At 34.6% G+C, this 16,987-nt stretch overlaps 1 protein-coding gene across 5 annotated transcripts in view; it reads right to left on the reverse strand.

Annotated features, from left to right (window-relative positions):
* The window catches only part of Gria2 (glutamate ionotropic receptor AMPA type subunit 2), a 138,948-nt gene that overhangs the window by 49,043 nt on the left and 72,918 nt on the right, over nt 1-16,987 (reverse strand). For all 5 annotated transcript variants that reach the window (XM_074041756.1, XM_074041755.1, XM_074041754.1 and 2 more), the window contains exons 3-5: nt 12,444-12,683; nt 5,465-5,661; nt 700-753 (exon numbers count right to left, since the gene is read on the reverse strand). In XM_074041756.1, the coding sequence (XP_073897857.1) occupies nt 700-753; nt 5,465-5,661; nt 12,444-12,683 (491 nt within the window). The remainder of the gene's footprint in view (nt 1-699; nt 754-5,464; nt 5,662-12,443; nt 12,684-16,987) is intronic.

The raw sequence follows: 16,987 nt of genomic DNA on the forward strand, positions 1-16,987 counted from the left end.
GGAATCACATTTACTTAAAAGCAAAAAACTCTGTATTCATAAAGTCCTAATATTGCGGATCTAAAACCTATTCTGAAAAAAAGAAATGTCTGATGATGATTCTAAGCTGATTGATTATACTTAAGGGAAATGTAATTAGCCATTCTGTTGTTTTAACATGATTGTGTTTGACGAGAATCCTGATGAGAAAGTCATTGGCTATAAATTCACTTTTCATTGTGCTATCTACATAGTAAATAGAAAATCAGAAAGAGTAGCGTATCAATATGACATATTGTACAATTGATAATATTGTTATCACATTTCCAGGTTTAATTGTGCATTGAGATGTAGTCTCACAAGTGTGCATTTATTTCAGATATCACATATACTAAAACTTTAAATGTGAAGGAGGTAATGTTTATAAAACACAGTGATAGTGAGAGACAAGGGGATGTTCGGACAATTAAACTTCATATTTTTAAAAATATGCCTTCCGAGATAATTTATTAAGTCAAATATTATTCTACAAATGTTCACATAACCGGTGATTGGAAAATGTAAAGTGGGAAGTAATCTAAAACACAATAAATTGAAAAAAGTTGTCATTTCCAATCTATGAAATAAAGTTAAATTATATTTTCAAAACATCACTGCTCAAAGTTAAGATTTTTAATTAATAAGAGTATTTAGTAAAATAATGGCAATTAATTCACCTACCAGATTTGCAATGATGTAGTGATACCCTTTAACATGTTTTCCAATGGTGATAACCTAACAAAAATAAAGAAATAATTATTTAACAAATGAAAATAACATCGATGTAAAATTCTGATCTGAGTCATGGAAAAATGAAATTTTACCAACTATGTTTTTTGATGCTCCGTAATTACTCATTTTTGATAAAACCTAATTGTGAATCCCAGAAAATATTTCTCTCGTGAACAAGTAATAACACAGTTTAGTGTTTAACAACTTATGTTTGAAAAAGTCAATCACTAAACCAAAACAATTACCTGATTTTTTACATTAGTAAAAATGAGGCCACGAAGTTTTGACAAACATAAAATCAAAATATGCTTAATCCACAAGTCATATTTTTATTCCTAAAATTCTCTTTGATTTTTTAGTAAAACATCAAATAGCTGAAATCAACACCTGAGATGTTATATTTACACAGATATATTCAAAGAGAAAAACATATATTTTATAGGCCTATATAAACTTTAAAAGAATATTTAATGAGGAAAATAAATAAATTTACATGGATATATAATATTTCCTTTCTATCTTAAAAATCTTGAAATGCTTAAACCTTAGTAAGACATTTACTAATAATGGACATTACTTTTAGCTTTAGACAGCAAAATATCATAAAAGCTAATTTTTTCCCACAAATCTGAGTCAAAAATCAATGGAAAGATAAGCACATTCCAGAACAAGTGCTCATCCTAGCAATGCTCACAATAGTTCTGGACATTGTTGAATCAATTTGCCTCAGTGACCTACATCAAACATACAGAGTATATAAGGGTGAGATGTCAATGCTACAGTCCTGGTGCATAGATACAGATGGTTTCCAACCTTCCACGGGATTAAGTCCTGATAAACCCACTGTCAAAAATGCATTTAAAACACCTAACCTGCCAAACATGGGAGCTTGGCAAAACAGAGCACTGAAGAGCCTGGGTTGTTTTATCTTGTGCTCGTATGTCTGGCTGGGAGCTGGGCTCACTGCCACTGCCTAACAGTACAAAAGAGTTTCACACTGCATATTGCTAACACAGAAGATCAAAATTCAAAAAGTACAGTCTCTACTAAATGCATATGCTTTTCACACCATTCTAAAATTGCAATATCATAAACTGCATCCTTGTCAGTCTAGGATCATCTGAATGCAAATATAATTTCCATTTTTAAGAAAAATAATCACACCAATGGAAAGCATAAAATGACAAGGCTATATAGACAACTAATAGCTTTGCTGGTTAAACTGATTTGGTGAGGCTCCAAAATAAGCAAATTTCTTAATATGGTGCATATTTCATCCATTTTGCATGCTTTTCCAGGTCCACCTTCTCCATTCACCACATTCAATTCACATGGGCCTCTTTTAAACTTCTGTACACTAAAACACTTCCCATAACCTCAGAGTTTTACATCTTCTGTCTTTTATGCTTGGAAAGCTCTCTCCACCAACATATCTTTTGTCTTACTAATTTTTAAGGCACAATGAATCTCAGCCCAATTTCTATCTCCTGGGTAAGACTTCTCTGACCTTCCATAATCCCAGACAAAGTCAGGTGCTTCAAAGCAACACATTTAGTTTAAGATCAAGGACAAAAGTCATGGGAAAGATTTCACCATATGCGACTTTAATATTAAGTGATAGCATTTGAAAGGAAGTTAAAGCTTATGTTGTTTTCTAAACTATTTTTGACATGACTAAATTGCCTTTTCTAACACGACTAAATTGCCTTTTCCAAGAAATGAAACCCTCCATGTTGAAGGGAAAATTTTGGAAAAAAAAAATAAAGAAATGTCCTTCTGAATGAAAAATACATGAATTAACTTCAGATTAATCAAGACGATTGTGTCCATCGCATAGCCTAAGGACATCTGTTGGCTCTGCTTTCTGTACAAGCTACTTTCTGAAGCATCTGTGACTTCCTTCTGAGAATTAAAATAAACACAGTAAAATGATAATATCAATAGTTCTTTCTTGAACTTAGAGTACACTAAGAGAAAGAAGGATATGAAAACTTACCAGCCCTCTGACCATATAAAGAGTAGTGTTGGCTGCACTAACCACCAAATTTTGCTTTATAGGAACAACTGATATGGCACTACTAAAATCTATGTTAATTTATTAATTTTGATGGATGAATACTTTTCATGCCTAATCACATCTAGAAATAAGTGCCTTGATGGTTTTATCAAAGGAAAATGAATTACCTATAATCTAATACAGTTTGATTCTACTTCCAATTTCAAGATAAAGAATTTTGTCTCCACTCTGTTCTCTTGTAGATACTGCTAACTGAAAGAATAAATAGTTTCCTTTTCTTAGAATATACCTTATCCTCACTTTTTGCCTGGTGAAAAACATAATTTCTAAATTCTTTCTCTCAGTAATCCTATCTCAGAATATTCTGTTGTTTTCATTCATGGTTTATCCTGTTGTTATAATGGTTTATCATTTTCTGTAAAAAAAGCTTTAACACACCTTGATGGGGCCTAGCCTACATGGTTTACATTTCTTTTTTGGACACACTGCACTGCAGAGCTTGTCTGGTAAACAGTAGACACTCAGGGAATATTTGTTTGACAAACGAATGAGTCCAAGCCAGTCAAATGCCGCCTTCTATATGAACCCTTCCCAGACTATCCTTACCCTGCAAAGACAGGTACTTCCTCCTCCATGCTCACTAGACCACTGCTATAGTTTGGATCTTAAATCTCTACTGAAGTCCCATGTGTTAAAGGCTTGGTCCTCAGCATGGTACAATTGAAGGGTGGTAGAACCTTTAAAAGGTGGGGCCTAATAGAAAGTCTTTAGATCATTGAAGGGAGGCACTCAGACAGGATTTTGGGGCCCTCATCTCTCTTTGTACTTCCACACCACCATGAGGTGACCAACTTCCTCTACCATATACTCCCACCATGATGCATTGCCTCTCAACTGGCTCCAAAGCAACAGATCAACTAACTATGGATAGAAACCTACAAAATTTTAGCCAAAATAAACCTTTCCTTTCTATGAGTTGATTTACCTCAGGTATTTGCTACAGCAATGGAAAGCTGACCGGTACCACTACATTGCGTTTTAACTTATAATACGGCGTTTTACATGGACTTTTTTTTCTTCCCCTCTATACCATGAGTTCATAGGGTGGAGACACCACTCTTCCTTGTCTTCCTTTGCATCCCTCACTCTATACAGAGTATGTTCACAATAAATGTTTGTTGAATGATATACCATCAATCATATGTACTCACTTTGTACATTAAGGGGTGCTTTATGATACATATGCAACACACTCTGCATCTTGACTGTCTGCCCATAGGGACATTGATCATTGATTTGCTTCTAAACATTGCTTTCCATATGCTCCCTGTTTCTTTTGCAATTTCTCTCTTCTAGATTTAAAAAGAGTTATTTTTATAGAAACTTTCACCAATATTTCTTATTATGAATCAGGAATACTTAAAACATTTTAAACCAGACTTAATGAATATTAAAATTCAGCTTTAATGAGAACCTCCTGTGAAATTCAAATGAGATTTTGAGGTTCACACCTGAACAAGAGACCTTCAGGTTAAAAACAATCCTAACTTAATCTCCCAAGACTGGTATCAAGATTTTTCTACTCAAACTATCCATCATTAGTTCTTTCTCATAGCAAGTTAGTTTTATTCAGTTATTCATGAGACATTCAATTTTTATGTCTGTATTATATATTAATTAGGGCTTTATCAACACTATGTCTACAGAATATTTCATGTTGTGCAAATTAATGAATTTAAGTTTTCCCCTCAAAGCCCAGAAGGGGCAGAAATGCATACTGAACTGTTTATTTTCTTTCCAATTGTATGTACTTCTAAGAAAGTAGAAGCCAAAATTATATACATACATAAACACACACATACATTTATTAGCTAACAAAAGATGCAGATATCATTGAAAGAGATCTTAGTAAATTATGATGCATCCCGGTCACTTACCCTAGCTTTAAAACTTGGTGGATTTTTATCTTTTTATCATTACAATACCACTTTATGGCTACCGTTTCCCAATAAACTAAAAACAGCTAGAGTGCTAAGAACTGATAAAAATCTCCTATCTCTGTTAATTGTGTTATTCTTTCAAAGACTTGTGATTTATTTCTCAAATTGTGAACACAGTCTGAATGTATTTCCTTAATATTTTTAAGTTTATAGATTACAGTTTTATAACAACAAAAATTCTCTAACATACAAGAATTATTTTCTATAAAAATGCATATGCTTTCTAGAGATGTAGACTTAGTTAGATAATAATATAGGTTTAGGATACTAGAGTACATTATACTATACTCTAATATTTGAAATAACCTATTTCCAAAAAAATCATTACTTTTCCCTTAGAACTCAGGCTTATTTTGACTTACTACCTATCTATTTATTTATCTCTAGAAATTTCAATAGAATTAAATTAAAACTTTCCAATTCAAAATATCAAGGTTTAGGGCATCGCTTATCATGTAAAATGTTAAGTCTGGAATTACATATTGAGTGATTTGTTCTATCTGTCAGCAATATTGACAGCCATCTGCTATTGCTAACTGAAGCCAGATATAATTTAATTGATGATCTTTGCTACACCCTACATAAACCATAATATGAAAACTGCTGTACAAGCAGCTTGAACAAATGCTCCTAGCAAATGCTGACATGGCTTGTGTATTCTATATTTGGTGCCATTAGAAAACAGAGAGGAGCAAACCTGGTCTACAATGTCGTTCACTTTATCCCGTTCACAGTCAAGGATTACACGCCGTTCTTTTTTTAACTCTAGATCTTGGAAGAGTGATCGATAGGTCTCATCTTTCTTGTCATTGTTAATGTTCCCCACATTGATAGCAGTCACCTGCCATTTCTTTTCAGCAGCAGAATCTAGCACAGCTTGCAGGGTTGATAAGCCTAGGAAGACAAAGGTCAGGTATGACTGAGAAAAATACTGGACTTTGAAATTGTCAGTGAACGTGCTGTTAAACTTGATACATTTGTGCAACCAAGGGGATGTCAACTTCTCACAAAAAGTCATGGCTATGACCTTTACCAGTCTCTACTTTTGTCCACGTCCCATCAAAATCTCACGACTATTTTTCTGATCAAAATGAGGAGAAAACAAGATCCCTTTCTTTCAACCCTCTCAGCTGCCTTCTTTGGGATACAACTGAAGGGCAATAAACTTGTTTCTAGATAATTGCAGAAAGGGATATACTAGATAAAACGAAATTGTCTATAAACCAGTCTTTAATAAAGTTGGGTGGTCTTTCTTTTATTTCAGTTCATAATTTAACATCTCATAATAAATATTAAAAATAATTTACTTTTTCTTCAAAATGGACAATTGCCATACATTGAGCTTATAATGAGTTTGAAGGTGGTAAAAAAACAAGACCAACTCCTTTCATATTCTAACAAAAGATATACATAAATGTGAATTGCTTAAGGGATAACTTAAGTAGGTCACATGTCACTTAAAAACTTACAATGATAAAGGGGTGGGGAAGTGACTCAAGTGGTAGAGCACCTACCTAGCAAGTGTGAGGCCTGAGTTCAAACCTCAGTATCACACATTCAAAAAAAAAAAAAAAGAAAAAGAAAAACTTTCAATGATAAAACTTCAGAACACATCACAGAAAGCCTATGATTTCTGTTCACTTTAGGTAAATTAAATCCTTCCAAATACAATTCAAGCCCATTTCCTGTTTTTCATCATCAGTAAAGAGAATACACACAGTTGGTCATCATATCAATTCAGCAGCCACCAGTGTGCTTAAAAGAGCTATTACATTTATCCAATGTTCTTTCCAAATAAGAGAAAAAAAAATCTAAGTTTCTCCACCTCCTCTGTTTCCTACATCTCGCTTTTCCGTATTCCAATTATTTTGTGACTTCCCCAGTTACCTTCTTAAAAACATCATACCTATTAATGATACAAAATGTGCTCTACATTTTATCATCTAGCAACTCCATGAAGTTCTTTTGCTCTGTGCAATAAGTTATTTCATTGTGTTTCAATTTAATTACAAACAAATCGCTAGCAGTGATGCACTTGATATACTGTTTCATCTTTTGACAGCCATTATAAGAAATTTTATATATAAATTTGCTTATAAATTTATAAGTGGATTTCATGAAGTGATAAATTTAAACCTAAAATTTATTGGCAGTTCTCCCTGACACAGAATATGGAGATGATATATAAAATAAAGCAGAATGGATTTTTTTAAACGTCTATCTTTCAAACTCAATCATTCTATGTGTCACAGGTAACTTACAGTCAGTATAGATTCTCCATTATTAAAACTCTTAGGATTAATATTTTGCAACCTGTGAAACCCAACAAAAATTACATGTATTTATGAAGAAGTTGAACTGATCAAGTAATGCTATATCAGATTTGATTAATTTGCTTTACTTAGAAGGCAATGAATAATATCAAATCACCTTCTAAGGACAGCCAGATGTCATTCACAAAACAGAGAATGATGTGACACACAATTTGTCCTTTCCTTAGTAATCCATTTTCTTAGTTTCTTTTCAGTAATAGTAACAGATCCTCTCAAATTTTCTCTATTTCATCTCCATCTTTCTCACAACTGAAGGTTTTGTAGTAAGTTTGATTTATTTATGGTTAATAGTTTTGAAATGTAAATATCATCAAAAATGTATAACTATGAAGAAGAAAACAAACTCTTCAAACATAACACAAGTTCATGCTGTGTGTTTTCTTTTTCTTTTTTCCACTGCCAGGGATCAAACCCAGGGCTGTGTTCACGCTAGGCAAGCACTCTACCACTGAGCTATACCCCAGTAAATTCATCCTCTTGTTTCACATTCCCATATTCTATTTAGAAGAAAAAGTGTCACTTAAGATATGCCTCCTTTGCTTCCATACAAACTAGGACAGAAATATTTTTATAAATACATTTATTCTTTAAATTCATTGTATAGACAATGGATGTTACACATAAACATTGGTTTATTTAAAGCTATTAGTAGTAACAATCGTTAAACTCTAATGTTCATATTACTGTATCAGGATATTCAAATTTCTGATTTCTTATTTCTGAATGATTTGGGACAAAGAAAACTGTTGGAATGCACTGTTGTTCACCTAAAAATAGAAACAAATTTGTAAAATTAACTACTCATCTAAATAAGTGTATCCAAAATAGAGTATGCTCTAAAAATTTTCAAGAATGTTGCAAAAGTACAATTAAGTTGTCAATGCTACTGAATTCTCAGATGTTTGGCTATGGCAAAGAATGGGTAGTCTAAAATATTATTAAATTGCCTTAATTCTTCATGTGCCTATTGTTAGCAAGGTGCTCTAGTTATATAACCTAATTGTAAGTTGACAATCTCCATAAAATTCAAAGTATTGCAAGCAGTAGGTAATAATTTCATCTAGACCTAATGTTAATAACACTATAAGGAAGTTATAGAAAAGCCTTTAGCCTAAAAGCAGGTGGAATCTCCATGTCTTTGTTTGCACATTAAAGAGTGATATTTAAGCTGATTACTGCCAAAAAGTGTATTTCATTCAGACCATGTCTTGTTCTGAAAAATACTGTTTTTGTTCCATTTAATATTCATTGCCCTTATTCATTCTTTTAGGCATAAGATTAATATTTATGATCAGTACATCATGGCAGCATGCCTAAACCAGATTAGATTAACACAGATTTCTCCAGAACACCAGAAAAGAAATTCATATTTGGGGAGCATTTTCATTCTATGCTTGATGTTTTCTTGGAATTGAAGTTAAAGTGCCTTCCCTTCAGGACCACACAATATTTTCTCAAAATTAAAACTAAGAAATAAAGTTAGTTATAAAGGCTTAGCTCTGTTTTTACCTATTGTGTATAAAAATCTATTACCTTACCTTGGCATTGAAAGAATAAATAAAAACTACATTTTGATTTAGTTCTTATTCAAATATTCATACATATCCAAAGACTGAAACTGCATTGGCAGAGAAAAACCATTACTTTCTAGTTAAAATGCATGGAAGCTCTATCTAGCTCTCCCTATAGAATAATAACACGGGGTTTTTAGGAAGGACACTAAGTTCTTAAGGGGTTCCAGGCTGTGCTGCATTGCCTGGGTAAAGAGAAGAAACCAGCAATCCAGAAAGGTCACCTGGCACCAGATGAACAGCCTCAGAGCTCTGTCATAAGAAACTGAGATTTGTCAAAGATGAGGATGCATTTGTGTCTTCCCTCCTTTGGAACTGGGATATGATCAGGACAAGTCATTCAACATTTGAATGGACAGTGTGTGTGTGTGTGTGTGTGTGTGTGTGTGTGTGTGTGTGTGCGCGCGCGCGCGCGCGCGCTGCGGGGTGGGGGGGGTCAAGAATGATTTAACTGAAATCTTAGAGTACCATGACAACAGAGAGTAGAACAGTGTTAAATCTTTTTCATATAATTTACAATCTTTGCAGAATACTGAGGGGCTATTCTTTTGCTTGGTGTTCAAAAGATCATTAATTTATTAGATATTATAATGTTAACAGTATGGTGAGCTGACCTAGGCCCTCAGAAAAGTAAAGATTATTATAACCCTAAACAAAACCATCTAACCAAGGAGGTAGAGAGTACACCATATCAAGAACAGGTTGAAATTGAGACAAATTGAAATGTGAGTTGAAACATGAAAGCATGGAATCTCTTTTCAAAAGCATGGTTAATATGGATAAAGGGTTCATAGGAACATATCAAAGTCTCACAATACTAAAGTAAGAAGGGGACACCTGAAAGCATGGAAATTGTGCATTCAAAATGAATCTGTGAATAATTTTTTAAATGTAATATGATGTAAAAACCACAAAAATTAATAAAACAATCAGTGTGCAAAAATCCCATTTCCCTGGGTGGAGTGAAACATCACACATTGGTCAAAGCTGTTGCCAGGGTTTTGAGAGTCACATTTATCTCTGAAAATAGTTTTATGGCCAGCATAATGCTCTTCTCATTAAAAACATCAGTAGCTACTCGATGACACCTTGAAAATGTGTCCATAAGGTCATTTTGGCTTTAATACATAATTACTTAATATTATCACTCTAATGTTCTTCACCCAACAAATGCACTTGACTCAAATCAATTTGTATAATTTAACAATTGGGGATTATCTCATCACTCCGATTTCATTTAATATTTCTAGAGTATTAATAAAATCATTTAAAAATGTCCCAGATTCTCTTTGCAAGTACATAAGTTCATTCATCTTCACATGTCAATTCTCCAGTGCCTGTCTCTCCTAGTATCTCTTTTCAAATATTTCTCTTTGTCAACAGCCAATGTCATCTCTTGTCTACTTGAATACTTTCAAAGTTCAGTTTTAACTAGAGGATTAAAAGGGTGAGTGCAGGTATGTTTCTAAACTAAAAACATCATTTTCAACCTTGTCAAATAGTAAAAGGTGTTCGTTATCTGATCCTCCAATTTGGCAAACAAGATTCAGCTTCCAATATGATGTCAAGCTTAAAATGCACAGATGTTTAGATCATTCATTTTTTAGCACAGCTCATTGACCATCAGCTCTGTTTCTGGCATTGCCTGAAGCATGGGATGCCTAGCCATGCACTGTACATCAGTGACTGAGCAGTGGGATCGCCTTCCTTAACTTGCAACCAGTGCTTAGTCTGGGTAGCTTGTCAGTCTCTGAACATCACAAGTGCTCACTAAGCAGCTCTTGAGTGACAGAACCAACACCACTATTAATTATGAATTGTGATATGGCCTAGGAAGAAAAGTAAGGCACTACTTTGAGATAGAATTCCAGCATGAAAAATCATCTCTGAGGATATGATATATAGACCTAGACGTCTTGGAGCAGGAACAATTTGAGATTTGTGCAGATATTTGAAGTGAAACAATTTGGCCTATCTAAGAAAGTGAAACAGATTTATCTTTAGTGAGTGAGCAAGGCAGCAAAATACAATCCCCATTGGACAGGAATGAGGTATTATCAAACCTTCAAGCCATGCTAAGAATTTTGATTTTATTCTTATGTATATACAAAGTATTTTATATATGAAGCATTTTAAGAAAGGGAGTGATGTGGTAAAAAAAAAAGTTTTAAAAAAGATATTTAAAAACAATTCTAGCTACTTTGTGGGAAATGGATCAAATAGAGACAAGTGGGGAACAGAAGAGATGAGAAACTGAACACATGTTGGTGGAGTGGCCTGGTAGGGAGAGTGGTGAAAAAGAAGTAGCTAGAGACGAGATGGTAACAGGTGGCAGAAATCATGTCAACAGGATGTGAAAGCCATTAAACATATGACCAAATCTCAGACTAATTTAAAAAAAAAACAAAGTGCTAAAGCAATTACCAAAAAGCAAGAGAAAAGACTAAAAATAATTAAATATGTTCTTTTACCACATAAATAAAAAGTATGCCTCAGAATTAGCCAGCACATTGAACTACCCATTTCCTCTAAATTGTTCTGTTTTCATTTTTCACCCCCTGTGAAGATAGCAAATTGCTTTCTCTCAGAGCTGGGGAAAAGGTGTTGGCCTGGTAGTTTTTTTGGGTTTTTTTTGTTTTTTTTCTTTCATAGAATGCTACCTGGCTTTTCCCCAAAGTGCTCCCATCCCAGGACCAGGAGGACAGACAGAGATCAGACACCCAGCTTGAGCACTCCTGACTCAGGATAGCTGCAGCCAGCGACTGCCAAGGGATCAATGGAGAACTGACTGACGCTGCTTCCTTTTCGTCTGCTGTTACAGGTAACAAGGTACCCTATCTTGGCTGAAACAAACTTCTGGTTTTCATATATGAAAACCAGAAATGTTTCTGGTGTTCCAGAAAGTGAGCTGCTGAAGTGTGGTACTTAGGAACTCTAACAAGAGTGGTTCACAACCCTCTTGTCTGTGCTTATGAATTGTCTCCAGAAAGACACATACGAACATCCCCATAAAATGTTTCATACTGTGCAAGGGCATGCAGACCCACTGACCTGCAGTCATGGGTCCAGTAATGGTTAAGAACGTCTGGGCTTCCATGAAATCTAAGTCAAGCAAGTCTACAAGTAATAACTTCAGAAGAGGAACTATGGAAGCAAAAAGGAAGAACTTGCCCTCAGAAACTTCAGTGCAATGAATCAAGAATCCCTTGACACAGACATCACGTGGATGCCAAGCCTGGCATCAGAAACTTGTGCTCAAGTTGCACCACGCACAGGTGAGGCATCAGAAAGTTCTTATGACTGCTCTAAGATTCAGGGATCTTGTTTTAAACCAAGGGAAATAATAACTTTTCCTACCTGGCAAACCTTTTACATGTACCAATATTGCTGTAAATTACTACAAAAGATATTTTTATAATATTTATGTAAATTTCACTTAACCCTCTTGATTCTCCTCTCATTAGTAATATAGTCATCCTGGAATCTTCATTGCTGATCCCAGAAGTTGCTTTTCACCTTACAACAGAATCTTTGGGCGTTAGGTTGATACTGTCTATCCTTGTCAACAAAACACTTTAACACTGTTCCTGTTCTTATTTTACTCTTAGCATGTTTCCCAGTTTTCAAATTTCATTTTTCATTTATGCAGCAAAATGAAGCCAAGTGATCCTTGCATCTTAATATGTTTTTATGGTTCTATAATATCACATACACTTATGAAATGCAACTACTGAATTTTACTCCTTACAAAAAGACGGATACTGTCACTTACCCCTGTCACTGTCATAGAGGTATGCAAACTTGTCCCATTGATAGTATTCAATCAAGCTAAGGAGTGCTCCTTTGAGGTCAGGTCGCATCTGAATGACAAATGGATGCGTGCCATCTGTTGGAAAGCTGGGTGTGATGAAGGAGACATGGAGCGTCCCACAAAAGGATGTGATAGTGTTTACAGACTTCTTGTCATAAAATCCAAAAATCGCATAGACTCCTCTTGAAAACTGGGAGCAGACTAGAAGAATAAGGAAGATAGAAAGGATAAATCATTGTAATTAGTATACAATTGCATGGGTTTGTTTGCAATTTAATTGCCTTTGATATAAAATACAAATTAATAGATTGAAAGAAATGTAGCACTCATATTAGTGATCCATCATCATATTTCTTGAGCACTTGTTTTCTTAGCATTCTATTTGAGGAATTCATAGAATTATAAAGCACACAATATCAATTCTGGCTATAAGAAAATACATTATTATTTAACAAGCTATGAAAGAATAAGCATATTTCAGGACAGATGCATAAAAATATACAAGTCATTAGTTACAAGAACAAACTGTAGTTGGCTAAGATTTATTCACATTCATAATGCCTCAATCCCTATGGAATCTGATTTCTTTAAAGGCTTTATTATATTTATGATGCTTCTATATTAGAAGGCCAATGTGCTTCCAACAGGTTTTATTGCTGACCAAAACTTCTTGAAGAGGAGGTAGGTGCAGGATTTGTATCATAATTGCTGAGATATGTCATTGGAAGGAGGTCTTTCTCACTCTGTGTCACTCAATCAAGTGGATTAAACTTACCTCATACATTCCATTACCTACGAAACAATGAATATCACCAAACTATTTTGACAAAGGACCAATATTTTGAACAAAATGCTAATACTGTTTTTGAAAGTCCCCATCCCTCCCATAACCTCTTGTCCCCCTCTAATATTTCTATTTCAGGATTATATAACACTACTAAGCTCTCTTTCTCCTTTCTCCAAAGTCACATATTCAGAGGAATATACTCAAATGTGGCCCTTTTATTGATCTATCCTTTCCAAACATCCTAGTTCACTGTTTGAATCTACTTACATTGTGCACTATGCATATAATCTGTCTGCCATACTCTGTGATATATTGATTCATTTCTTTCTCATCCTAATCCTTGAGATAGGAACTATTATTCTACTAAAACTATTGATAGAAAAATTGACATATAGAGTAAGTGAGTGACTTATTCAAGTTACATGGCTCATAAGCGATATTTACTGCATTTAAACTAGACAGTCTGGATTCAGAATCCAAACTCCTAGCTAATGAATAATATCACTTTATTTAACATCAACTAATGAAATACCTACTTAACCGTTAGCTCTCCTCAACTTACACTTCTTCACAGTATAATCTGAATGATCTTTTGAACCTAAATTTGATTATAACCCTCTCTGAGAAGAGTTACTCTTTCCAGGAATGATCATCTGCAGTGCTCTATCACCATGAGCATAGCCATGGTGATAGACACTGGTAATCCCAGCAATGCAGGAGGAAGAAATAATAGTATAATATTTTGAGGCCAGTCCAAGCAAAAAATTAGTGAGACACTATCTGAAAACCAAGCCAGTTATGGTGGTGTGTGCCTGTAATCCTAGCTACTCTGGAGGCAAAGGTAGAATAATCCAGTCCAAGGTCATCCTGGACCAGAAGCTCTAGACACTCATGAAAAATAAACCTGAAAAGGCAAAAAGGACTGGTGGCATGGAGCACTTGCTTAGAGAGGGTGAGGCCCTGAGTTCAATCTCCAGTACCTAGGACTGCAAAAAAAAAAAAAATAACCAAAATCATTGTATGGTTTTAAGAACACTAGTCCTGGTTAATCAGATAGCATTTTATGGATAAATAGTATGGTATTTTCCAATCTTGAGGGTTTTTTCAATCCAAAGAATGGAAAGCAACTCTCCAGTAACACCATCTAACAACCCAGCACACAATATGAGGCATTTTTAAGTGAATTAACCCCTTTTAAAGGATAAGACCAATACTATGCCTTTTCATTTTATTTCCTTCACAAAAAGTTTGCAGAAAAAAATAGGTTTATTTCATGAATAAGGGCATTGCTAAAATTTATGCAGGTTCTAATAAACAATTCTAGACAATAAATAATATGTAATCATTTCCTTTTTAATATAAATTGAGAGAAAAGTAGTATCAAACATTCCTTTGAGTGGCCTTTATAAAAGGTATCCATTTTCTTTAAACATTCCCTGATATTCAATTTACTTCTGTCTTTCTAACTTTCTTGTGTTTTTCTAACAAGATTTCCTGGTCACATTTGCGTGATACATCATGTAACTTCTGTTCCTTTATCACCAGTCTTCTGCAGGGTAGAACGATCCATTCATAGCAACCAAGTGTATTTCCTTACATTTATTTCACAGAATGCCAAGATGAGATTACAGTCCTTTATTCATGTCCACACTTGTTGTTCCCCTCTGGGTACAAAGTTGAAAATATATTTTGGTGTAGTTGCTGACTGTGTCCATTTGTCAAATACATGAAAAAGACTTTTACTGTTAAAACTCTTGCAGGAAAATTCTGCAGTGATTTCTTATTTTATGAATGAAGCCACATATACTGACATATATACCTTAAATCTACATTTTTAAAGATTTTTGTCAAATCTTTAATATTAAATTGATCCCTTTTCAGGGCAGCACTGTATGGAAAATGAGAATTGCTATCAAGTTTTCTTTGGGTCTATTTTATTTAATTTCCTGCTGAGGATTGGCATGTCATCCAGACACTTACAGGAATATCATGCAATATGATTTATTAATGAAAACTTTTTTCATTGTAAATGAGCTTCTGCGATAGAAAGAGGAGCTACAGCATCTGCAGAATGCTTGACAAAGGCTGCCATTGTTTGGAAACAGGCACTCTTAATAAGGAGCCATGCCTTTCATTTTCCATTTGTTTTAGGCTATGGACTGAGTTGTCAAGGGACCTCTTGGTATTGCCACCATTGGAGAACACAGACATTTTAGTCCAAAAACACACACAAGCTATACAAAACTTCATAAGAAATTTCAATTCATCTAACTCAGAAGACATTTTTTTCCAGGAACCTAGTTAATTCTCCTATAAACATTATTTTCCAACAATAGCCTTTCTTTCTTGACAACCATTTTTTTCTTTTTTTTTTTCTTTTGGTGGTACTGGGGTTTGAACTCAGGGCCTCATGCTCATCTGTCAGGCACTCTACCACTTGAGCCACTCCTCCAGTCCTCTTTCTTGACAATCTTTGGTCTTCCTCAGCCCTCTCACCTTTTTCTTTATCTCTTCATGGCACATATAACTGTCTTTTTTACTATATCCTCTATTATCTGGATATTTTTCTCTTAATATCCTTTTATAGCCATTTGGTCAACATTAATTATTTTCCTCTTTTAATCTTAGGCCAGTCACTGTCACTGTACCCTTGAGATTTACAAACATAGTGCTGCCCTGAAAAGGGATAAGAAAACTGTATCCAGTTTTCTATGACCATCTGAGATGAAAACCTTAGGGCTATGCTTCTAACACTTCATGCCAAACATTCAAGCCTATTTGCATACTAAAATTAACTTCCCTCAGTAGAACATGGATACAGAAGAAGCCAAATGACATGTTTCACAAGAAAATTAGTTGGTACTATGGAATTACTCCTCATTTGATTAGAAATGAACTTACTTAATCTCTACCTTTTTCTCCAATTATGCCTTCAAAATGTAAAGCGATTTCCCTTACCTAGATTAGCCCCTAAGGAGGAAGGTTTAGAACCACTGAGAATATTCAAAGCAATGTGCTATGAATGCTGAAAATAATTGCAAGAACAAAAGAAGACAAAAGCAGAATCCTACCTGTAGTCATCTCTTGGGACAGAGGAAAGAGCAGAAAACCTTACGTTTCACCTCTAAGGTCATGACTCACACAATTATGCTGTCAACCACTATCATATGCTCCTGAATGATTTGGCTGATTAGTATCAGAATGGCATTTATGATTTGAGACCTGATTGCAAAGAAGTAGGTGAAGATGCTCTCGCTGAGATCTACTTTAGTTAAATATTTAAAGCCAACTTTGAGGAACTCAGCAAAGGCAAGTCCTTCCACAAGACACATTAAGTCAAACAGCAGAAGTGGTAATCTCTGGGTATAAGCAACTTTCTGATTACTTCACTTTTTAGCACAAGTACAGATGACATAAGCCAGTAACAATGCTGATGAAGCATCCAGCACGTCTTTTCTCTTGGGTAATTCTGCTCATTGGTGTTGCTAATGTAGCATACACAATTGAGTCTGGAGGACCTTGCATGGCTATTTAGTTGAGGGAAGAGAGTCAGGCAAGATTTATTTTGGTTTTGTATATTTTATAAACAACCCCTTTGAAGTTTGTGGAATGTGGTCAAAGCTCCATCATCAAGGAACACTAACCTCAAAATATGAACACCTCAGAAAAGCTCTCCCCTCCTTCCATCATAAAGCTTCTGACATTAACTTCTGTGCAG

The sequence above is a fragment of the Castor canadensis genome, chromosome 9, assembly GCF_047511655.1.
Source record: "Castor canadensis chromosome 9, mCasCan1.hap1v2, whole genome shotgun sequence".
Taxonomy (NCBI): Eukaryota; Metazoa; Chordata; class Mammalia; order Rodentia; family Castoridae; genus Castor; species Castor canadensis.